The sequence below is a fragment of the Dinoponera quadriceps genome, unplaced genomic scaffold (assembly GCF_001313825.1).
Source record: "Dinoponera quadriceps isolate SergipeBrazil2010 unplaced genomic scaffold, ASM131382v1 scaffold3386, whole genome shotgun sequence".
In the NCBI taxonomy this organism is placed as follows: Eukaryota; Metazoa; Arthropoda; class Insecta; order Hymenoptera; family Formicidae; genus Dinoponera; species Dinoponera quadriceps.
Genome location: NW_014557714.1, coordinates 987,744 through 1,010,601, shown reverse-complemented (window position 1 = coordinate 1,010,601; position 22,858 = coordinate 987,744). Strand labels below are relative to the sequence as shown.

Below are 22,858 nucleotides of genomic sequence, written 5' to 3'. Positions count from 1 at the left end.
GCAAATTTCTACGGGATATCGAGCGCGAGTTATCGCGATTTCGAGAACGCGCCGTTGTTTGAATGAATAAGAGAGTTCTCTCTCTCTCTCTCTTCTCTTTCTCGCTCGCTCGTTCTTCTCTTCCTTACGGTCGCCGACGTCGGCCGCCGCCGCGTTAAAATTCACACTGTAATTTCGACCAGCACACGGACGCGAAAATGGTATACTTTCTATTTAAATTAATATCGCGTCATGTTTCCGTTTCAGCGGAGAATGCACGACCGGCGAATTAATTGCGCGTGATACGGTCCTCTCAGTCACGACGGTCTCTCTCATCCGGGAGACACGACTTCCGAACTTTCTTCGTGTACGACCGGAGCTGCGATGACGAGAGATATTCTCCATGGAAGGCGAAGGAAATCGAATGCGATTTCCCTCGGCGGGACCAAAGGGTTTCCCGAAATTCTCCAAACTCTCCTCCGTGCGGCTCCACGAAGGAGGTGGCGCGGCGAGGGCAATCCTACAAGTGGAAACGGTGAGAGGACAGCGAGGAGCACGCGACTCGCGCGCGTTACAGGAATACGGAAAATAAGAGAGAAAGCGCGAAAGTGAGATCCGTGGAGGAGAAGCGAGGAGGAGAGACGAGCGCCCGCCTCGCAGGCCAAGGGCCAGCGATGTTTGCGGAGGTCGAGGCGAGCCGAGAGGGGTGATAGCGGGGGAGGAAACGGTACCAGGGGCGGAGGACGAGCACCGTGATTACCGGCGGCGATTTCTTGGGCCCACCGACCAACCGAGAGGTCCGATCCCGGGTCAGATCCGCTCGCTATGGGAAAACGCTAAACGATCGGCTCACATCACTCAGATTCCGCTCTGCTTTCGATATATACAGGATGCGTCGCGTATCTCACACCGGCCACACGGGTCCCTCATTGCGATCGCGGGCTCGACTCTCACGCGAAGTTTAATTAGGAAGATACGTGCGAATCGAGCATCTGCATGATCGAATTCAAATCGGATTTCTCGGGATTTACATTACCTGCTAATCTGAATATAATGAAATACTTTCGATGATATTAATAAGTTTTTATTTAAATTAAGCGAAAAAATTAATCACTGCATAGCTTCGAGAAAATGTCTAAGCAACTATAAGGAATATTAAGTGTTAGAAAATTTAATAAACGTCAGACAAAAATATGTGCAGAGTTTACAAGCTGATATATACATATGTAGATGTATGTAGTCATATTTTATAAACTGATAAGTATGTACACGGCGTATCTAAAAAATGTGGAATTATTTCTAATTTTTTATAAGCTATATTTTAATAGCGTTTTCAAGCTGCATGTCTATCTTATAAAGTATTTGTATTTCATTTACGAACATATCGTATGAATTACAGAGGTTGACGTAACAATTCGAAATCGAACCGCCGATGATTCGAAATTATTCGAGTTCGAACCTTTTCGAAAACGGATTTACAGTTGATTCGATTCGAACGACTCGCACATCTCTAGAAGACACGTTTAAAGAAAAGCGGGATAGCAAACTAGGACATATTGTCTCTTATATTGAGTCCCATAAATAAAGCGGTTTTTTACGCAAATTTAAGCAGAAAAAAACATAAGATTAACGTCATGTCGTACTGAGCAAAAATGTTTAATATATTTATAATTGTAATCACATAAATAAAAAAAAGAATTATAGGAAGGAGAACTATTCTTTTATAGTAAATATTATTATTAAAGATAATCAGTAATAATAATCTTGCGTGCATATTGTTACTGCTATATTATTTTAATAATATTTTAATAATATTTTAGATTAAAACCAAGAAGAAGATATAGTTGTGGCCGAAAATGATTATAACTTTGGTGAGATTTTCTTTATTAAAATTAAATGTACTCCGCATCGATATTTATATAGTTTCCTCACCTTCATCGCAGCGGTTATAGACTCGTGTAATTTTTAATTGCTGGAAGCCTCGCATTATTTAACACAGCAATTCAGCATTATGGAACAAAGCAATATATCAGACGGATTCGACAGAATTTTATTATGATTAAGATGTGTAATACGATTGCGAAGTTTATATTATAAATAACTCGCGACATATATCAACATTACATTTTTCTTTTCATTCTCGTCCTTGGACCTTCATCCCTAATTATCTTTATTTATGACGAGTACGAAAGTTTTCTTTCTCGTCTCAACGAAAGTCGTTCTCGTCGTTTTCACTATTTTCACCGCAAATAATTTCATCGGTAAAACGCGAGAATCTATTTTTGACGGATGCTCTCGCCCGTGTACGTTCGCCGACGCATATCGCGGACGTACGTGCGAGCCCGAGAACGAGACACGTCCGCCAAGACATTCCGTTAGATCCCGCTAAATTGCACGTGTCGGACTAGAGGGCGAGGAAATGACGACTTGGCGGTTCACCATGGGATACCCTCGAGGGCCCTGCGCGGCCTCCTCGACCGGCAGGATGATCGACGATGTTTTAGGGATTATGTGATACCGGAAGCGTGGACTAATGATCGGCCATTACGTCATTTCTGTAAACGCTCGGTAGAAAACGCCGATACGGAACGATTAATCTTCCCCACGTGAGACGGTGGGATCCCGTGACAATCGTGCTCGTCATTGTTCATCAATGATATTCGCGAAGTGAGAATTTTGTAAAAAAAAAACGACGCTACGTAAAAACAGACCGCGATATGAATCGATCGAGAGGAATAATCCAGATTTGGAAGGCAACGCGTTATTTGTAAAGCCGTTAGCGTTACAGGCTGCTTGTTTTTTTCAGTAATGGCTTGGTAAAGGCGTTTTTTCACCAGTAACGCAATTATATGTATTTTCCTGGTAATTCCAGTGTAACGAATATAATCGTTATTTTAATCGTTACTTTGCGTGTGTGAAATACATGCGCATGGGATGGACAGCAGCAGCGATGAAATATTAGTGAAATATTAATCGTAAAATATAATCGCAAAAATATCGTAAAATGAAGGTCTTCAAAACTCGGTGAAAAAAATGTTAACAATTGTAACAACTCGTTATTTCTTGAATAACGATGAGGATAACGAGTTACTTTTTTAAACGAGCAACGGTGACAGTTTATTTTGTTCAATGGGTAACGAGTTATGGTGAAAAAATGTTTTTAAAAAGTGACCTCTCCAATCCTCTGAATAATCGCAATTTACCGATAACACAAACATTGATAATCACGATTATTCGCATTGCGGCGAAATTTTCGCAATCCTCAGGTTTGACAATTACGGGGAGAGAGGTTATATATAACGCCGTGTAATATGATCTTATTAAACTATGATTAATATTGGGATAGAGAGAAAGAGAAAGAGAGATAGTTACAGAGAGAGAGAGAGAGAGAGAGAGAGGGAGAGAGAACCACATTCAGATACACACGCGTTAAACCGATAATTAATTATTTCACAATTAGAACTTTGGCGCAACGATGTTGCCGCGATGTGACCGCTTGAAAACGTAATTTATCGAAGATGATTTAAACAATCGATGCGCTAATTGCTTATCTCGCGCGATGTAATTTTTTCCGGTTATTACATGGCAAACACATGTCACAGTGAAAAAATCAACGATGTCAAAACGAAATATCGAGCAAGATGTATGGCGACATGTCATTTTCGAGGCTAAGCATATCTTTCTGTTGTTCTAACGAAAAAGTAACGGTAGAGCAATATGCCTATAAGATTATTATCGGCTATATATATGTAAAATACACTGAGAGAGATTATAGTTATTTTCAACCTCAACTATATCCTTTATTCGACCACAAAAATAGTAGTAACAATATGCATATAAGTTTATTATCACCGAAACTGTAATAATACTTATTAGAAAAATAGTCTTCCTGGCTATAATTGTTCTACTATAATATATATTTATTCCTCTTCGGTGGTCTGGCAAACCACCAAGGGTGGTTCCCATGCCACGAAAACTTCTCCCCAACTGCCGTTCGGAACCGGCGTAAAACTGTAGGTCCCATATGCATGTGAGAAACCTGTGTTGCGCACCACATGCATACGTAAGGGAGAGAAGTAGGCCCAGGCATCAAACAGAGGCTGTAGTGCCAATTTATTTATTTAATATATATTTATGGTATTATAGTTACAAATATCAAATATTTATTCGAAATCTATTCGAAGATTTAAAATATCGAAGTTATTAATAGAAAGAATTTTGGGGAATTTTACATATACGTATTGTGTGATATATTATATTAAAAATGTCTATTTTTTCTCTTTCAGTACAGAGATTGCGGCGAAACACAATTCGTTCTTACTCGCGTCAGCGGCGAAATAATACGCGCGTTAAGTACGCGCGAAGCGGCAGCGGCGTAACTATATTAAGCGGGTATTATGTTTTCGGCGTATGTGAACGAGAGCATGGGCGCACGGGTTATCGCATAAATAGACATTTACTAATTAACGTCGCGCGCTAGGCCAGGCGGTTGGATAATAAACGTTCCGGCGTTATTTTGAAATTGCCGATTATACGCTGACGATTGAGCTAAATTAATCAACGGCATGAATTTATGATCGACGTGCATTATGTTGCTCTATTTACTTCATCCATAACGTCGTACGGTATAAACAAGGCGCCTAAATATGCGCGGCAGAGAATAGAAGCCGCGGTGCCGCGTTTCGCCGTTTCTATCCGTCGTGTTTCACTAATGCAAACGAATCGCGAATATTTAATCACTTACACCACACCGCCACCGCGCCGCTTCTCTTCTACCGTTCGCGCGTCAGCATGCCGCATTCAACATCGTCTCTTAATTAACCCGGGCGCTTTTTTCACCCCCGGCGTGGTTAGAATTTATTTTTATCCCGCGAAATCGACGGAACCTCTTTCTCTCTCTCTTTTTCTCACTCTCTCGTCGCGGACGAGTACGAATTCGCAAAAGTGACAAGACTGGTTTTTTCTCCTTCTTTCTTTTTCAAAACAAAAAAAAAAGTAGAAGACGCAAACGCGCCGTCGTTGAATGTGAAAACCGCAGCCCTGGACCCTGGAATCTCGCTAGCGCACGAGACCGCGATCCATCCGCGGCGACTAATCGCGAAGCGAACAAAAACGCTTTGAACACGTCGTAAAAACAAAGCATCGGGCGCAGAATTTTGTTTGATACCTCCACGAAAGTACGATGAAAACACGGAGAATCAAGGAAAAGATCATCGCGGAATCCGAATTTTGTCTCGAGTCTGCGAGATTTCTCGCACCGCCGTGAGTTCGCCACGCGCTTCCTGTGCGCACCGGGCGAATCAAAGAATTCCTCCACTGGGAGAAGAAACATTGTTGATCTCACTGTAGATTATATATATAGTCCAACTATGTCTTTTTTTTTTGTCGTTTCTAATGAAATTATAAAATATTTTAATTTTAAATTGAGATTAAGTTAAAAATTACAAAATATTTTCTAGATATTTCTTCTCTCAGTGTATTAATTTAATTGATTCTATAATCGACTATATAATTGTACTGAATATAAGTGACATATATGTATAATTATATGTGCATGTATAAGCGACTGTAAACTGATATTAATCCTTTGCACTCGAGGGCTCCGGAGCGGAGCTATTTAAAATTTGTCTTCAAACTCGAGGGCTCCGCTATGGAGACAATGCAAATAACTTTCAGTTCATAACATAAGAACAAAGACAAATCGTAAAAACTATTGTGTATAGGATATTCCGCTCTTGCTATTTGCATTTGAGTTTGAAGAGTTTGAAGACAAATTTTAAATGGCTCCGCTCCGGAGCCCTCGAGTGCAAAGGGTTAACTATAAGCTGCTATAATCATACAGTCAAATAATTGCAATTAGGAGAAATATTCTAGCAAGTGCTACTGTAGTGCTGCTAATAACCTCATTTTTTTCGAAACGAAGAAAGCAATAGCAGAAATGTGCATATGAGGTTATTATTACACTACAGGTAGCACTTGTTACAAAAAATGTTTATTTCGCTTATAATAATTTGACTGTACAATTATAGTTATTTATAATCAACATCAATTTTACACACACACACACACACACACACACACACACACACACACACACACACACACATATATATATATATATATAGGATGTCTCAGCATAAGGAGAACATCTAAATATCTTGGAGGCCTAGGGGACTTATATTAATATAGAGACTTTAAAAAATCGAAAAAATATAGGGACTAAAAAAATCGAAAAAATGAGCGCAGAAAGTTTATCTTCCACGGTATTTCTCCTTCAAAATCATTCAAAATTTGCTCTAAACATTTTTTCTACCATTAAAAATAAATGAGAGATCATATGCCTGTAATGCGCACGCTGATTATAGGCATATGGGACCTGCAGTTTAACGCCGGTTCCGAACGGTATATTATCGAGGAGCAGTTCTCGTGGCAAAGATACTCTCTCGGTAGAGTTGCCGCTTCTTCCCGAGAGAAGACACGAGCGTAAATATTTTAACTTCTACCGTAATCGAACCCGGGACCGCTAGCAGCATCATAGTAGACCAGTGCGCTATCTACTATGCCACGCTCGCGCTCAATTGCATACACTGAGAGAAAAAAACACCTAAATAATAAAAACTATTAATTCGGTGGTTATATAATTATTAGTAACGTATTTACTTAAATCTCTTTAAACTTTTTTATTTAAATAGAATAAACAATTGTTTTCATGAAAAGTTACAGATTTAAGAAAATCTATATTTTCCCTCTCTCTCTCTCTCTCTCTTTCTATCTTATTTGAGAAAACATTTTTTCTCCGTATATAACATTTATAATAATATAAAAGTCAATATGTTATTAATATTCATCGAATAAATATTGTTTGATTTTAAAGACATTTTCTCTATTAGTATAGTTAAACACATTTTGGCGGTGTTGCGTTTCCAAAAATCGGATTCGTCATTTTCGCTATGAACCGATGCATGTCCGGTAAGGCAAACTGAACTTTTCGCGCGTACTAAATCACGCGGAGCGAGATTCTCGGACCGGGCCGGTGGCGTTGCAACAACTTCGACGTTGGAGACGTGTCTGCCAGCGATCGTTTCGCACCGGCCTCGTTATTATTTTATCATCCTGTCGCATCCTTCTGGATGCGTCGTTACCGGCGTATAAATATCGGCACGAGCCTAGGCGTTAGAAATGATTATCCTAAGTGCGAATCGCGCCGGTGCCGTTAGGCGCGACGGCGATGATTTAGCCGCTGTAAATCTCGCTCCGTGAATGTAACGCCCGCGACAACGCGAAATATACGGTCTCTGTCCCTCACTCCACCTTTCTCTCTCTCTCTCTCTCTCTCTCTGCTGGTCACAATTTTAACGTCGTTTTAACGCGGGGAAAATCCCGATCGACGCGCTCATTCCGCCGCGAGATAATTAAATGCGCGCTAATGAGCAAGCGGTGTGACACAATGATCGCCAAACGCGGGCGAAATTGTATAATATGGGATGAGGGGGCGGGCAGTATTGAAAATTCACTTTGCCCTCGTGGTAGTCCACGCATTACTCCTGTGACGCTGACGATATTTCATTAACGATATATAAAGCGATCGTAGAGCACCGCGATTCATTTTGCCGATTGCGCCCCTGCCCGCTCAAAAGAGAGAATATAATAAACACAATGGACATCGTGCGCGGGAGTTACATTCGGAAAGTCGAATTTAAATGGGACGCGAGAGAAGAAGAGGCTGAAACATTTTGCGAAGCAATTTTCGATCTCAGAAATTACATCGGGCGTCCCATATTTTTCAACGCGTTTATATTTGTCGTGTCATTAAAGCATTATTTTTACTCACCGTTCTGAAGCGGATTTAAGTTCATTAATTTCGAAAAATCAAGCATTAATCGCACACGAGTGCACACCGGCTCTAAAATTAAGAAATTTACAAAAGGCGAAGTTTATCTCAGCTTGGGTCCCGTGAAGTTTGTACGATCAGTTCGGTGCGTATTGAGATGAAATTTTCTCCTCGAATGTTTGCTTTACGGTTTGTTTTGCGATATAATACGAGAACGGCACCGTCGTCCGTCGCTGTCAATCCGCTCTTACGGTTTCTTCGCACTCGCGACGCGACGCAGTCGCGACTGTCCGCTCGATACTTTCGACAAAACAATAAGGTCATGTCGTGTAATGAGGGAGGAAGATGCAGCCGAGCGTGACGACGGCGATGGCGCGGAGCAGGACGGACAAGTCGATTTTACATGATATTCATTTTGCTCGTTCTTTCCCTCTTCCCTCCCTCCCTATCCCTCCCACCTCTTTCTCTTTCTCTCTCTCTCTCTCTTTCCCCCTCTCTCTTTCCCTTTTCCTCTCTCTCTCTCTCTCTCTCACTCTTTCACGCTGTTTGCGCTCGACATGCCGCGACACTTATCCTGTCGACGTTTCCATAGATTAAATCACGGGTGTGCTCGCGATGCGCGTCGTAACGGTTCATAGGAAACGGACCTGCGCTCCACTAACTCGACTAACGATAATCCGTATATCGCGTGTAAATTTACCTGTCGCGCGCTATTGTTAGTTTTAGCCAGTTTCACGGTACTGCCACAATCCAACGGGAATTTCGTCGATTCCGGCGATTAATAAATCCGTCGTCGGCGAGCGAACGCATCCGTGGCGATGCGAACGTAACATTATTATCTTTCATTTCGACAATTTTGTCGATTCTTGCTCTTTCGAATTCAACTCTCATTTTCTGCCTAAATAGTGGCGATATATATACAAAAAATTATCAATTCAAGACTCATATTTCATATATAAGCAAGAATATATAACCTTATGTGAAGATAAAACTTTCTCTTATATGAAGAAATTCTATATATAATTTTGCTAAAGATATCGTGTATTCTTGTTATTCAAGAATAATTTATGTGAATTGAGAAGGAAGAATGTTGGATAGAAAGAACGATAAATTCAAACTAAGAATTGTATCAGTTTAAAGACATCGTTCTTTCTATTTAATATTTGGTCTCCTCAATTCATACAAATTACTCTTGAACAACAAGAATATAATATCTTTTGTGTAATTATTATAAAATTTCCTCGTATAAGAGTAAGTTTTATCTTCATGTAAGATAATATATTTTCGGTTATACGTGAGAATATGAGTCTTGAATCGGTGCTCATTTCTTCCATGCACACGATGAAAATAACATTAAAACGGAAGGGGATTTTTGCGCAGTGGCGAGTTGTATCTTATCGCGATGAGACTTGATGGGTCTCATCGAGTCGAGATGACGGGCGAATTAAAATCCGATCTCTCCCGCGGCAGAATTAAAACGTTCGCAGTCTCAAAAGTTCCTTCTCGCTTTGTTCTCGTTTAAACTATCGACAATGCCGATAATGCCGGTGCGCGAGGCGAGTATCCATTAGGGGCTTTTCTCCCCCCCTCTCTCTCTCTCTCTCTCTTTCTCTTTCGCTCTCGCTCATTAGGTCAGTCTAGATAGAAACATCTCTTCGTGGCGAGTCAGAACTCATCGCCTATTCAGTTAACGAGTCGACCGGCCGGGGGGAAACGATAAGGCCACCTGTCAATTATGATCAGCTTTCTCACGAACGTATCCACCGCGGCACTGAGACGCGTTGCCGTGCATCCATGATCTCCTTGTGAAAGGAACGATTTTCCTCGCCTCCGAGTGCGCTAGATATTCATCCGCTCGCTCATGTCGGAGACCAGCACGCCAGTCTCGCGTAACGTAACGAGCGTCGCGGCGAAACGAAGATCACGAGAGGCTGCTGTGACATTTAGCGTAGTACGTTTGGTAACTGCGAAAACACGCCGCCGCTGTAGCGAACACGATATCAGCTTGAGAATCTGATCTTTGTGTGAGAGCGCGACTAATTAATGGCCCACGCTAAAAGGAGAAAGAGAAAGATCTGTGCTCGTTGGGGCAACAGTGCTGTGAAAGAATGCATTACTTTCGAGAACGATTAAGATAGTGCGAAATTCATGCGAGCGACGCCCCCCCCCCCCACATAGAAAACTTCCTGGATTCTAATTGGGATCCAGTCGAGTTTTCTCAAAAAATTATGAATTCTGGTTGGAGAGTCTACGTAGATTTAGGTCAAAGGAGGGGCGCTTTGTAGAAGCGAATCCAAGTGGAAAATCCAAACAGAATCCATTTGCTCCCCGCGATGTTCTCCTCGAGATTCATCCTGGCGTTTCAATCTGTTCTGTAATTTTATAAAACAAAAATGTTTTTTATATTACACTTAAACTCGAAGTAAACTAAGCTGAAGCGAATATCTGTGCTGTTTTTATTACGTCAATGAAAGCTGAAATGGAAAATTGAAACTATCGTTTTTTTCAATTATTTAAAGACAATTAATAATTTCTTTCAAATTAATTTCATACAAATTGATATTCTCTCATAACTTTAGTCACGGGAATTAATATGTTTTTAACCTTAGTTTTACTCGCAATGTGTAATAATTGAGGAATATTGCGATCTACATAAATAAAACCTTTTAACTCTTTACTCCATTGAATTTAATAGTTGATATAAAAATGGGATTTCCTCTTTTATTCCATATTTTCATTCCAAAAGTACATCAATTTTGCAAACGAAAACACGGTGCGGATTTCCACGACGTTTTCATTTCGATTCTAGACAAAGAACTCACGTTTTAGACGAGAATGAGGCTTTGAGTTGTTACCGCGGTGCGATAATCCACTCTGGCGCAAATTTCGACATTCCAATTGGAATTCATGCCGCACCCGGGAGAATTTTGAGAAATCTCCACGCGGTTCGAGTTGCGTCGTGCGTCGATTATAAGAACGCAATTATAATTATATTTTATCGAGCCGATCTCTCTCTAATTGCATTTATATTATTAGGTTCACTCGACGGCGGAGATCTCGTCGGGTGAGCGTTGTCGATTTAATATCAGCCAGAGCCTCACGGACTCCAGCGAAGCTTTTTTGCCGCGGCAAAGAGGATACCTGCGGGGTGATACTTCGAGAAGATTAAAACCCTCTCTATAAGCAAAGTGCAGTTGTGCTTTCACGTTACGTCTCTTTTATGCATAAAGTGCACGGGGCACACCGCAAATAGCCTTTGGACACTGCCGGGCACGGTAACGGTGTGCCTGATTGCGAGCGATATGTTCTCAGAGATATTGCCCGGTACGAGCATCCTGGAGCGTTGTCGATGGTCACGTTTCCGCGATCCGGACATCACGCTCCCTTTCTACTCTCTCACTACTATAGCTGGAGGTTTCTTCATGCCGTTTTAGAAGTCGCACTCCGCGTTCTCGCGGAAGAACGTGTCTTCTGCGAGAGATACTAATTCGCGATTTCGGCGTAAACGTGAACACCGAGCGCCTTATCTTTCCCTACTTGCGTTGGATTGAGACATAAATAATTAGAGATAGACAATGCTTGAGACCTTTGTATATGCGATTTAATGCTGAGAACGGATCAATAACAGCCTCGAGCGTAGCGATAAAAGTGCGTAGATAACAAATGAAAAGCGATATCTCGAGGATAAACACTCGCGAAAATACGAACGTTTCGAGCAGTTTGGCTCTTTTTAAAATAACAAATACTATTATTTTGGAATAAATAAATAATTTTTTATATTAAATAAAACATAACTAAGACTCTCAGATGTTCAATCACTAAAAATTAATTTTAGCCAATAAGAGAGCGGCGCAAAAATGGTTGGTAGCAAATTTTTTTTAATTGTATATATATTTAGTTGCAGTTATTAGTTTAGCATTTAGTTTGCATATATTTTTAGCTATATCCTTAATTTTTTTTATATTGCCAATTATTCTTTCAATTTACAAAATATCATTATCTTTCCTATGTACGTATTTTGTAATATAATAAAAATAAACAAAATTAATTTTTCGTGTTAATTCAAAATTGGCTCAAATTTAGATGTTCATTTGTCCAGATGTTTCGGTCTTAAGCTACACCTTCCTCAGTGCAGTATTATAAAGTCACAAACGGTTACATTTATTAATAATTAAAGAAAGTTATATCAAAGGTTATAAAAAAATATATCAAAGTCAAATAGATACCACAAGTTTATAGTAAATCATATATATATCTTCTCGTCTTATTTTCCTGCGTCTTGTTTTTCTCCGGCGAATACGTCTTCCTATGTATAAAAGGGATTTGGTTTCTTTTGTTTTCCATTGTTGAATAAATTAATAAATAAATAAAAGTTGTCTATTGAGAGATGTAACCGTCTGCAACTTCGTATTATTATTCCACTGAAGAAAGTCCGGGTCAGGGCCAAAACGTTTGTGGACAAATAAATGAACATTTAAATCTAAACTAATTTTGTAGTGACACGAAAGATTAATTTTGCTTATTTTTATTGCACTATAAAATTTGTGCACAGGCTCTTATTGGTCCTTTCCCTTTTTATTTGATTGGATATCATACAGAGAAAAATTAATCTTAAATTAGATATTCTCATGTATAAGCCAGAAGATTACAATCTTCTTAAAAGATCTAATCCTGATCTGATTGAATTTGTATCGATGCAAGTATTATTAGCATTCAATTCAAGACTAAAAGTCTTCTAAGCATATTATAATATTATTGCTTGTACATGAGAAGATCTGTTATTAATTTAAGACTATTTTTATCTGTGCAATCAAGCCGCTCAAATACTTTCTTATCGTCTTAATATTACGATTTCGTGCAAGCACGTTTAGGAATCCGCCGAAAGCAATATGCGTCTTTCATTTGGAGCGTACAAATACCTAAATGTAGAGATAAAAATAGAGATTAGCAATTTGAATTACTACGTCTGCACTTAACGCATCGCAATCCGATTCAGATTAGGTCTTCGCGGTGCGTATTACACTGGATACGCGCGTAGATTACTTCACTCTCGGCTAATTCCGGACCGTTAAGGATCTTGAAGCGCGCGAAACGCATTCTTACTTGGTTAAGGTCTCGAGAGAGGACGTGTATATCGTGCCGCCGACGTCGATGTGGACCGGTGCCGTGTACCTCGAAGCGGCCGCTACGCACGGAATACCGGTCATCTTCTGGTTGTAAGCCGGGGCCGCCGGCGTCGGTGGTGTTGGCGACGAGGAATTTGACATCGTAGGCGAAGTGGCCGGCGAACTGCTTGGCGACAGCAATCTGTGGATCATCGTTTCGATGTTAGTTCGACTCAACGTCATATTCGAAGTATCGCTCGGCACGCCTCGACGAAGTAGAGATTCAAACTGAAATTCGAAAAGCCGAACGATGCGCCGGCAACTTCAAACCGCCGCCGGCCGCTATTTTGCATTTCGAGGCGCGTTCGTATATAGAAATCAAATTAGTATCAATTCAAGATTCTCATATTTTAGACAAATAATTTATATAAAAATAAGAATACATAATCTTATGAAGATGAAACTTTCTCTTATATGAAGAAATTTTCGATATAGTTCCGCTAAAAATGTATTCCCGTTATATTCAAGAATAATTTTCATGAATTGAGAGACAAAAATATTAAGTACAAAAAACGATTGTTTCAAACTAAGAATTCTATCAGTTTGAAGATATTGTTCTTTCTATCCAATATTTTTTCCTCTCAATTCATAACAATTATTCTTGAATAACAAGAATACATTTTTAGCGGAGCTATATGGAATTTTTCCACGTAAGAATGCAAATTTTATTTTTATATAAGATTATGCATTTTTTATTATATATGAGATTATAAGTCTTTAATTGATATTAATTTTTTTCCGTGAAGCAGCGAGTGCAAAATGACGTGACCGACTGGCCATTAATTAAACATGGAATTGCGATTAGCTGTATCATTCCGATTGATTCGTGTTCATGTAACGAGTGAACGACAAGGAGTGTCGAATAGACGAACAATGAGCAAGTCGGTGCAGCTATAATGCAGTACGAACGGATGTCCGGAGCGACGCAACAGCCAGCGAAAAGACAAAACCAATGACAGTGGCGGCTAATTAATCGATGAGTGATTCGATTACCGATCGCAGCTTACTGTCGTCTATTCATACCGATTTCCGTTCCGTTTACTGTTTCGTTTCCACCTTTTTCTGAGAGATTTCAAGTATGTATATAAACTCGTTTTAGCCAAACTAGATTGTTCTTTTTGCTTCTGGAGCGAAACAAATAACTTAGCGTTGAAAGAAAAAAAAAACGAAATTCCAGGACTAGTCATCTAGAACGAACAGGCTTTATATTGTTACGTGTAGACAAGTAAATTAAATAATGTCGATACAAGATAAATTTTTGGACTCACTATGGGATATGTATAGCCTAGCTGGACCCAAAAGGTTAACAATGACATCTCGCGATGTTTTACTAATAGAAGTGCATATAATTATACAAGCTACGTTTTTAAACTACACTTTTTGTATCTTCGCCTTTTTCCTTCTCTTTTCTTCTTAGTTGTCTTATATAAATTTTCTAACCGTAGGACATGTCAAGTTCAATGGATTCGAAAGGATTTAATAAATAACGATCTCGCGATGTTTTACTAATAAAAGTGCATATAATATAATTATACAAGCGACGTTTTTAAACTACACGTTCTATATTTTCCTGCGAATCGTTTCTTTTCTTTTCCCCTCCTCTTCGTTGCCTCAAATAAATCTTTGAACTCGCTGTAAGGTATGTACAACCCACCGAGATCGGAAGGATCAATAAGGACCTCGACATATTAATAAAAATATGTATAATTACGTAGGTCACGTTTTTAAATTACACTTTCTATATTTTATCGCGTTTCTTCGTCTCTTTTCCTCTCTCTTCCTCTTCGTTATTCCAAATAGATAGTTACTTCATGCTAAGTACAGAAAGTCTAGTAGTTAAGGGGAACGAACGTTACGCGTGACGTCACACATACGAACTCCGCGGCGGCAAGTTCGCGTCGTTAGGTAAACTGCCATTTCCGTCGAGTCTCGCGGCGCGGTCGTAAACATTGCGGTGTGAACTGCCGTCCGATCGTCGTGTGTATCGTTGTTGATTGTCGCATAGAATCGCCATCAAGCGTGTTTCTTCGGTCTATTCATGCCTGCATTATAAGTGTACGACAAGCGACTGTGAAACAGGTGAGCGATGATCGAACAAGTGCAACGACAAGTCGACATCCGAAGCGGCGCAGCGGCCGGCGGAAAGACAAGGAGAAAGCAAAGAGAGATGTCGATGTCAAATTACTCGGTGGATGTTTCAATTACCAGTCGCTATTTTCCGCCACCTGCTCGATCCCCGCTACCGTAATAACGATCCCGCATAAATGACTCAAGATATTTGCAGTTACACGTTCTCTTAATATCTCCGCTATTAGGTGGGGAATTTTAGTGATTACTTATGGAATCATTTGTTTAGCGGCCCGCCGCTACGCAGTGGCGCTAATACGCTAATAGCCGGCATTTGTTATAACATATTTTTACTTTCAAGCATTTCGAAACGTTTTCAAGATACGTTTTGATATTTGACTGTACATATTTACATCTTTTTAAATTTGGACGTACTACTATACGAATATACATATGTACATTTGAATGTTTTGTTCGTTATTTAACATTTTATTCCGCTCTACATTTCGAGTTATACAAAGTGAAACAATAGCACGGCATTTTGACCATGTGGTACTTCTACTGAAATAGATTTAACACGGCCTATTTTTTGAGGTTTTCATATCAAAGTAATTATTCAATAAGTCAATATTCAAGTTAAGTTGTCTATTCGTTTTTGTAGAAATCGTTCTTCTGACGATTTGATCTACAATCTATCTACTGACAAGTAAGTCAATATCGATATTAAAAATTCACCATCACATTCATTATTCCTTCTAAGAGAGAGTTAAACACTTTGTTTACTAAAAATGCATTTTTACATATATTTATAATAACGTCCACATTTTTATAACGTCCTACGTAATAAATATTTCATAACTTTGAGTCCAGAATTGATTGAACAGCACTTTGACGAATGTAGTCGTTAAGTTTACAATTTAAAATATTGATTATCAACAAAATTACTGTACAAAATGTAAATGGGGAGCTATAGTACCATCTCTCTTTCTCTCTCTCTCTCTCTCTTATCCTTTACGATCTTTATTTTCCCCCTCTGCTTTAATAAATAGATAATTATTTCGTACTAAGTACAGAAAGTGTAGCACTTAAGAGGATTAGACCGTGCGCGTGACGTCGGACGAAAAGTACGCGGCGGCAACTTCGCGTTGTTAGTTGAACCGCCATTTCCGTTAAGTCTCGCGACACGTCGCGAAGAATGCGGTGCGAACTGTTGTCCGATCGTCGTGTATGTCGTCGGTTGCTGCGCGGGATCGCGATCGAACGCGTGCTTCCGACTGGCTCGCATTCGCGCCTCACGTGAATAATGAACGAACGTGCTGTGATGGACGATAAGTGAGTGAACGTAACGACAAACGGGTGTTCGGAACGGAGCAGCGATGAGAGGGCATCGGACGGTGCATCGATTCGTGAGTAATCAACGATCAATTTCAGCTTCTTCCTACCACTTGTTCGTCCCGAATTCCCACCTTCCGATCACTGATTTTGCCCACCGAAATACAGAAACGCTGTAATCGAGAATATGTAAGTGTCACGTCGAGTGTGCGAGCACCTTAAATCACGCTTATATGTAAAGCTTCGTTCAGTCTCGACTCTTTAGTCTGTCGCCGGGGACGCGAGATAAGGCGATCGTCGCGTCTTCGTCAGATTTCTTCGTCGCACCCCTTCTCGCTTCTCCAATCACGATTTTCTCCTCGTTTAACTGTGCTTTTAGTATATTCTCAATATAATTCGAGATTACCCCTCCCCCCTCGCTGCCATCAGATCGCGAATAAATGCTCGTTCCGTTGAGAGTGCCGCAAGTGCTGAAAGTGCAACACCACGCCGCGAGAGAGAATAACGGTCTGTTTTCTATTGCTGCACTGGCTGCACTAATTTGCACTGGTTCTCTTTTCTTCTCTTCCTTGAGATTTGATGAGAAGGAGAGGAAAAGAGAGCTGTCAGTGCAGTAATAGAGTGCAGTCAGTGCAGCAATAAAAAACAGATCATCTCTTTAGATCATCTCGACATGTAGACTCGTATTCTGAACTGTTTTTTTATCGATAAAGGTGCCTTAAATGTGGTTTCTTAGCCAATCAGATGGCTTTTAAACTATTTTATCAATAAAAGAAAGTTTGGACCCCAATATATCCGTGTTGCATCCACGTCGAACCACGCGTGAGGGAGTCGATTCCACATCAATTCCACGTCGATTCCGTGTCGATTTCACGAATGTTCTCACGGGGGAATACGGGCTACTAGACGGAGCATAGTATAGAAATCATGTTGACAGATGTAGAAAGAGGAAAGAAGATACGTAGATAGTAGCGACTTATGCAAATCGGAGCCACGAGGTACTTAAAAATTGTGTATATTTCTTTTGCATAATTGCAAAATTGCAAATTGCATAAAGTAGAAGATATATTTAACAATTATTTATTACGTATATATAATTTCAGTTTTACATGCGACATTTATACGCAACGTTACACATTTATAGATTGCAACACGTTAAGAATGTTTCTAATTTGTAAAAATACGGTGTTGTTCCCCTTCTCGTTAAAAGAGGCCATAGACGCAGAAGTTTGCCGTCTCGAAAGATGCTCATACACGTAAAAGCTTGAACTTTTTATTTCAGCGAAACAATATTTAGCACATAATGAAATAAACATTGTTTTAACTGAAAATCAAGCATTATCTTTTACATAATATTGCTTTTTTCTATTAAACAATATGGTTTTCTCCAATGAAACATTTTCATTCAAGCAAAATTATACTTGAATTAAATTGTTGTTTATATTAAACAAATTGAAGTCAAATGAACACGTATGCTACATCCAAAGATACCCTTTTTTTGTGTACGCTCTCATTGTTCTAATTATGTCAGAATATCTAGCGAGATTTCACATTGAGGTTATGTGTACGTGTAATGCGTCGAGTGTACGAAAAATTTCAATTAGTCGGCAACAGCCTTGTCCTCCTGTACCACGCACAGCCTAGATTTGTCGTATAAGCCTTTCTCAAATGAACTAGACTAGATCACGGGATAACTTGTAAATTTATTTACTGGAACTCTTGGATTAATTTACCTCATTTTAATTTGAGCGCTAGGGAACATATTGCGTTGCGCCGTCAGCTCCGCCTTCGCCTCCTTCCCGTCGGCCTCACATTTTCGTCTGCAATTAAAAACACGAGAACGTTATTCGTAAACAGCGTCTATTAAATGAGGGTGAATATGACGATAGGTTAAATTCGAAACACACACGGAAGTAACTTGAAGATAAAGCTTCCTGTGTGTGACTACATTTGCAGTGATCAGCATAAAGTGAGCTCTTCTGTATTAATTTCTCTGTTCCGTATATAAAATTAATTATCAATGCGGTTCGCTAATTATGTGCCATAGAGTACCAGCACCAAATTAACAATATATCGATCTACGATAAAATTGATTTACCCATTCCATCTATTTGTATAGGGTGTCTCATTTCTACCGCATTGTTTTGTAATAGCAAATTTTCCGGACGTATGGAGACAATTTTTCCTCGGCGAAAATGCCGAGGGGGAGTAATCGTTTTTTGCAAATGTTTAATTTTTAACATTCTGTACCTTCGCGATTAAATCTCAAATTAAAATTTTATTAAAACAAATTCCATTTGTGTGTGCGATATTAGGTAAAAAATGTAATTTTCACGCACGTTTACCTAAAGACTAGTTCTTTTCATTCGCTTACAATTCGAAAATTATTAATGTCTTTACATTTAAATAGAATTGGACTTTAAATTGGCCAACAAATTTGTCATTACAGAACAATGCGGTAGAAATTAAAAACTTAATATACGTGCATATTCTAGTTTCATTGTCCTCACATTCTAAAATTGTCCAAAATATTCACACGTATACACACACACACACACACACACACACACACACACGTCGAGACAAACGAGACTTTTTTACCCAAAGTTATCGCCAAGTCAAATCCGAAAACTACATTTTTAATTTGCGTTTAGTGCCTACCCGTTTTATCCGCAAAACGCAGGTGTCGATTTAGCGTATCGATCCTCACGCGACGGGTCGCGGGCGACGATAACACTAGTTTAACGAGCCATTGTTTTTGGCCAAACATTGGCAATGCTGAATCGACTGAGGGCTTGGAACATTAACGCGAAATTCTCGTATGTATTAATAAGGCAATTAGCGGCGAAACAATATTTGGCGGGCGCCGGCCAGCCGAACGACCGACCGACCGACCGTCCAAGGGGATTCTTTTAAACGTGTTCCCACAGTGGAAATGGAGGGCCGGTTTGGTGCGCGGGTTAGAGCTTCCACCCCCTCGAATTTTCATACCGCGCGCTCGTGAAAGGCCGGGCTCATTATTGGCTATTGTCCCGAGGCATGCTTTTCATAGCCTCCGTAATGCGCGGTTTTTAGACCCGGTCGAGAAGATTAATTTCGTCCGCTTAAAGAAGCACTTGTCCCGGCCTGACGAAATAATGATGATTAGTACGAAGACCCAAAGACAACTTGAAATCTTTTTAAAACCTTATTATATCTTACTATACATCTTAATAAATCTCGTTAAATCTGATTAAAAATTGCTTGATAATGGAATCGCATTACGGTCAAGATATCTCAATACTTTCTCTTACTATAAAAAAATATTGTCACGCTAATATGATCAGCCATACAAATACAGGAAACTCATCGATAGAAAACCCCATGTAGAAAGTTTCCTAGGATCTAATTGGGATTTAATATGGTTTCTTAGGAAAAGTATGAATTTTAATTGGAATATTTATGAAGATTCAAATAAAAAGTGCAATATTTTTCAAAGGCGCGACTTTAAGTGGAAAATCCGAACGGATCTAATTTGTTCGCTACGATGTTTTTTCAAAGGTTTTTCTGATTTTCAAATTTATTCTATAAACATTTATTTTATTCTATACAACGAAAAATGAGAAAGAACCTTATAAAATGGAAAACGAAATTGGAAAAAATTATGTTTTAGGCTTGAAAAAACTTCAGCCGCCTGAGAAAACATTTCTGATATATTTATTATATTAATATAAATAATTGATAATTATTACTATTTATGATTTAAAATCAATTAGTATTTGACAATTTGTTTTATATAAGTTGATTTTATATTTCATAACTTTATATTTCATCATATCTCTCAGTTAAAGAGAAACGATAAATTTATCATCGATCGTATGCAATGTGTTACGTTTAACGAATCGTACGACCAAAATAGGTCGATAACCCAATTTGATATAAATCTGCATTCTGAGAGGAATCTATGCTGGAAATGTCGACTAATATATACAGTAAAAAGTGCTAGAATCAAGTGAACGCAAATTCGCAATTTATTTAATTACACACATTTTATATTTCAACGTCGATTAGCATGTTAAGGATATTAATTTTGTGCTAATTTTTGACATAATATTTGTCTCATTTTTCAACATATTCATCTTATATTAATAATAAATAAATTGCATTAATATAACATGAAAATGTGCATGGACTACCTGACATGTGAAATGTGTCAAATTTAACTGGGACATGTGAAATGTGTCAAATTTAACACAAAATTCTTTGCTGTGTGTATAGTATTAGCAACTCGTATCCGATGAAATTCCCGAAACAATCGAGAAATCGCGAAGCTCCGAGCTCCGTCTTGAGGGCCGCTGCTTATCAATCGACAATCGCGAGGCTCGCTAAGACGGAAAAGCGGCTCGCATTTCGGCTCGCGGCAACAATCGCTTTCCACCGTCCACGGCGAGGAATCCGCGATGCTCCGAGGACACACTGGTGCACCGGGACATGGGAGGAAAGGGGTACCGGTTTTCTCCTCCACGTATCTACCTACCTACCAACCTACCTACCACCCTCGCCCACATCAGTCCGCGCGCATCGCCGCGGGAGACGCCGCGAATTGCGATGCAGCGCCTTTTCTCGGCCGCTCAGCGCGAGAGGTCGTCGGGATGCTTCTCTCCTCCACCTTCGGCGGTGGAGAGAACGTCGACGGGGCTGAGGGGGAGGAGGTAGGGAGCGGGCAAGCGGTCGTCGCGCAAGTCGGACATCGGGTTAAGGAGCAGAGTAAGAGATGGTGCGCGTCATGCCCGGCGGAGGCGGACGAGAAGCAACAACGGCCATCACGGCGGTTGCGCCGCCGCCGGCTGAATCGGCAGATTTATGTGGGGCTGTGCGTTTACGAGTACGGGCACGCATACTTGCATACATAATTAACTCTCGCGCGGTCACCGTTGCGATCTTTAACGTCGATGAGATCGATCATCGTCGCGCTCGCGGAAACGCGTGTCACCGCCGCCGTTCGATGGCCGGCGCGCGCTCGCGGCGCTCGGGAGAAATTAATGGGTCTCGACGGCGCTTCGATTATATTGTTCGTGCGCCGTGAAAGCGGCGCGCTCGAATTGAGACACGGGCCGAGGTGAAAAATCATCTCGACCGGCCGTCGAATCGCCCGGGAAATGTCATTTTCGCGATTATCCGGTCGAGCGAGCCCAACGCGGAGATGGAAAGGTAGGAATTGTCAGAGATGGAATTGTCAGAGACGGCGGATTTAGCTGAGTTTACGCGTAAACGTTGCATTATGACAATGATAATCTTTGTTAACCGGAAGCATCTTTTAGTGTACATAATTATGCGAAAGAAAAGTGCTAGATTCAAGTAAGTAATTACTCCAATACTCCTTAGCAAATTTTTACTTTGATCGAGTAAATTCTATCCAAGTAAAGTATTCACTTGATCCAAATAAAATTTACTTGATCCAAATAAAAATTTGCTAAGGCGTATTGGAGTAATTACTTATCTGAATCTAGCACTTTTTTTTTGTATAAGTAAAAATATCATAGATGGGCAGACAGTGAAAGAAAGTGAAATCTCATGCAGTATAGAGTGTTTAAATGTTGTTAAATTGCTGTGAAAAAGGTCTACGGAATCTGAAAATAACTTAACAGTTACACATAATCTATCCTTATGGGAATTTAAACCTTATAGAGAATTCAGTGATGTTCAATGCAGTGTTTTGGCAGAATATTTAGTTTAACAATTCGAATATCATTGGTTCGTACATAGTAAAAAATTTTGTGTTAAGAACGGTCCATTGAAATTTTTGTGCTACTTTAACAAAGCGAACATGTGAAAAAGTAAATGTATTAAAAGACGAATATGTTAATTTAACATATACATTTGTATACTTTTTAACATATACCTTGTGTTAAAGTAACACAAAAATTACAGCGGACCGTTTTCAACACAACACTTCTCACTATATATGACATTTTTATATTTATCACACGGAGTGATTGCAATATAAAAGAAATGTGAAAAAAAATATCGGGATACCCAAAACAATATGACATATTTCATATGATATTAATATAACACAAAAAACTTGCATATCATCGTATGATGTAAATGTAACGATTAATTCAATATTTATATATCGAATATATTTGTGCCCCGCGAATGTAATAAAAACACTGCGGAGTATCCATCGTCGATTGTCTCACGTCGCGAATAATCGCGAGAGTCTATCTGGGTTACTTCCTTCCGCGGGCAGAGTCGCGTCGATCTCCCCCCGTGCTCTTCTACCTCTTTTTGGCATCGGTGTTCGATCAGTAATACGCGAATCAGTTTCGCGCGGCAGACGTCGAGTTTATTTTCGCTCGCCTGACATTTCCGTCGCGAGGGCGGCAGAGGACGGGGCTTCGATTTGAGCCGCGCGCGGAGAACAACGGGGTTATCGGGCGTGTGTGCTCATAATAACGAGCGCTGAAATGACCGGCGGAGAGCGTCAGGTCGGTGGGGGGGG

At 39.9% G+C, this 22,858-nt stretch overlaps 1 protein-coding gene across 1 annotated transcript in view; it reads right to left on the bottom strand.

The window, feature by feature from the left end:
* Nucleotides 1–22,858, bottom strand: part of LOC106749415 (BTB/POZ domain-containing protein KCTD1) — a 50,491-nt gene that overhangs the window by 6,465 nt on the left and 21,168 nt on the right. Inside the window, exons 2-3 of the mRNA XM_014628825.1 lie at nucleotides 18,108–18,194; nucleotides 12,914–13,117 (exon numbers count right to left, since the gene is read on the bottom strand). Coding sequence (XP_014484311.1) covers nucleotides 12,914–13,117; nucleotides 18,108–18,136 — 233 coding nt within the window. The 5' untranslated portion in view covers nucleotides 18,137–18,194. The remainder of the gene's footprint in view (nucleotides 1–12,913; nucleotides 13,118–18,107; nucleotides 18,195–22,858) is intronic.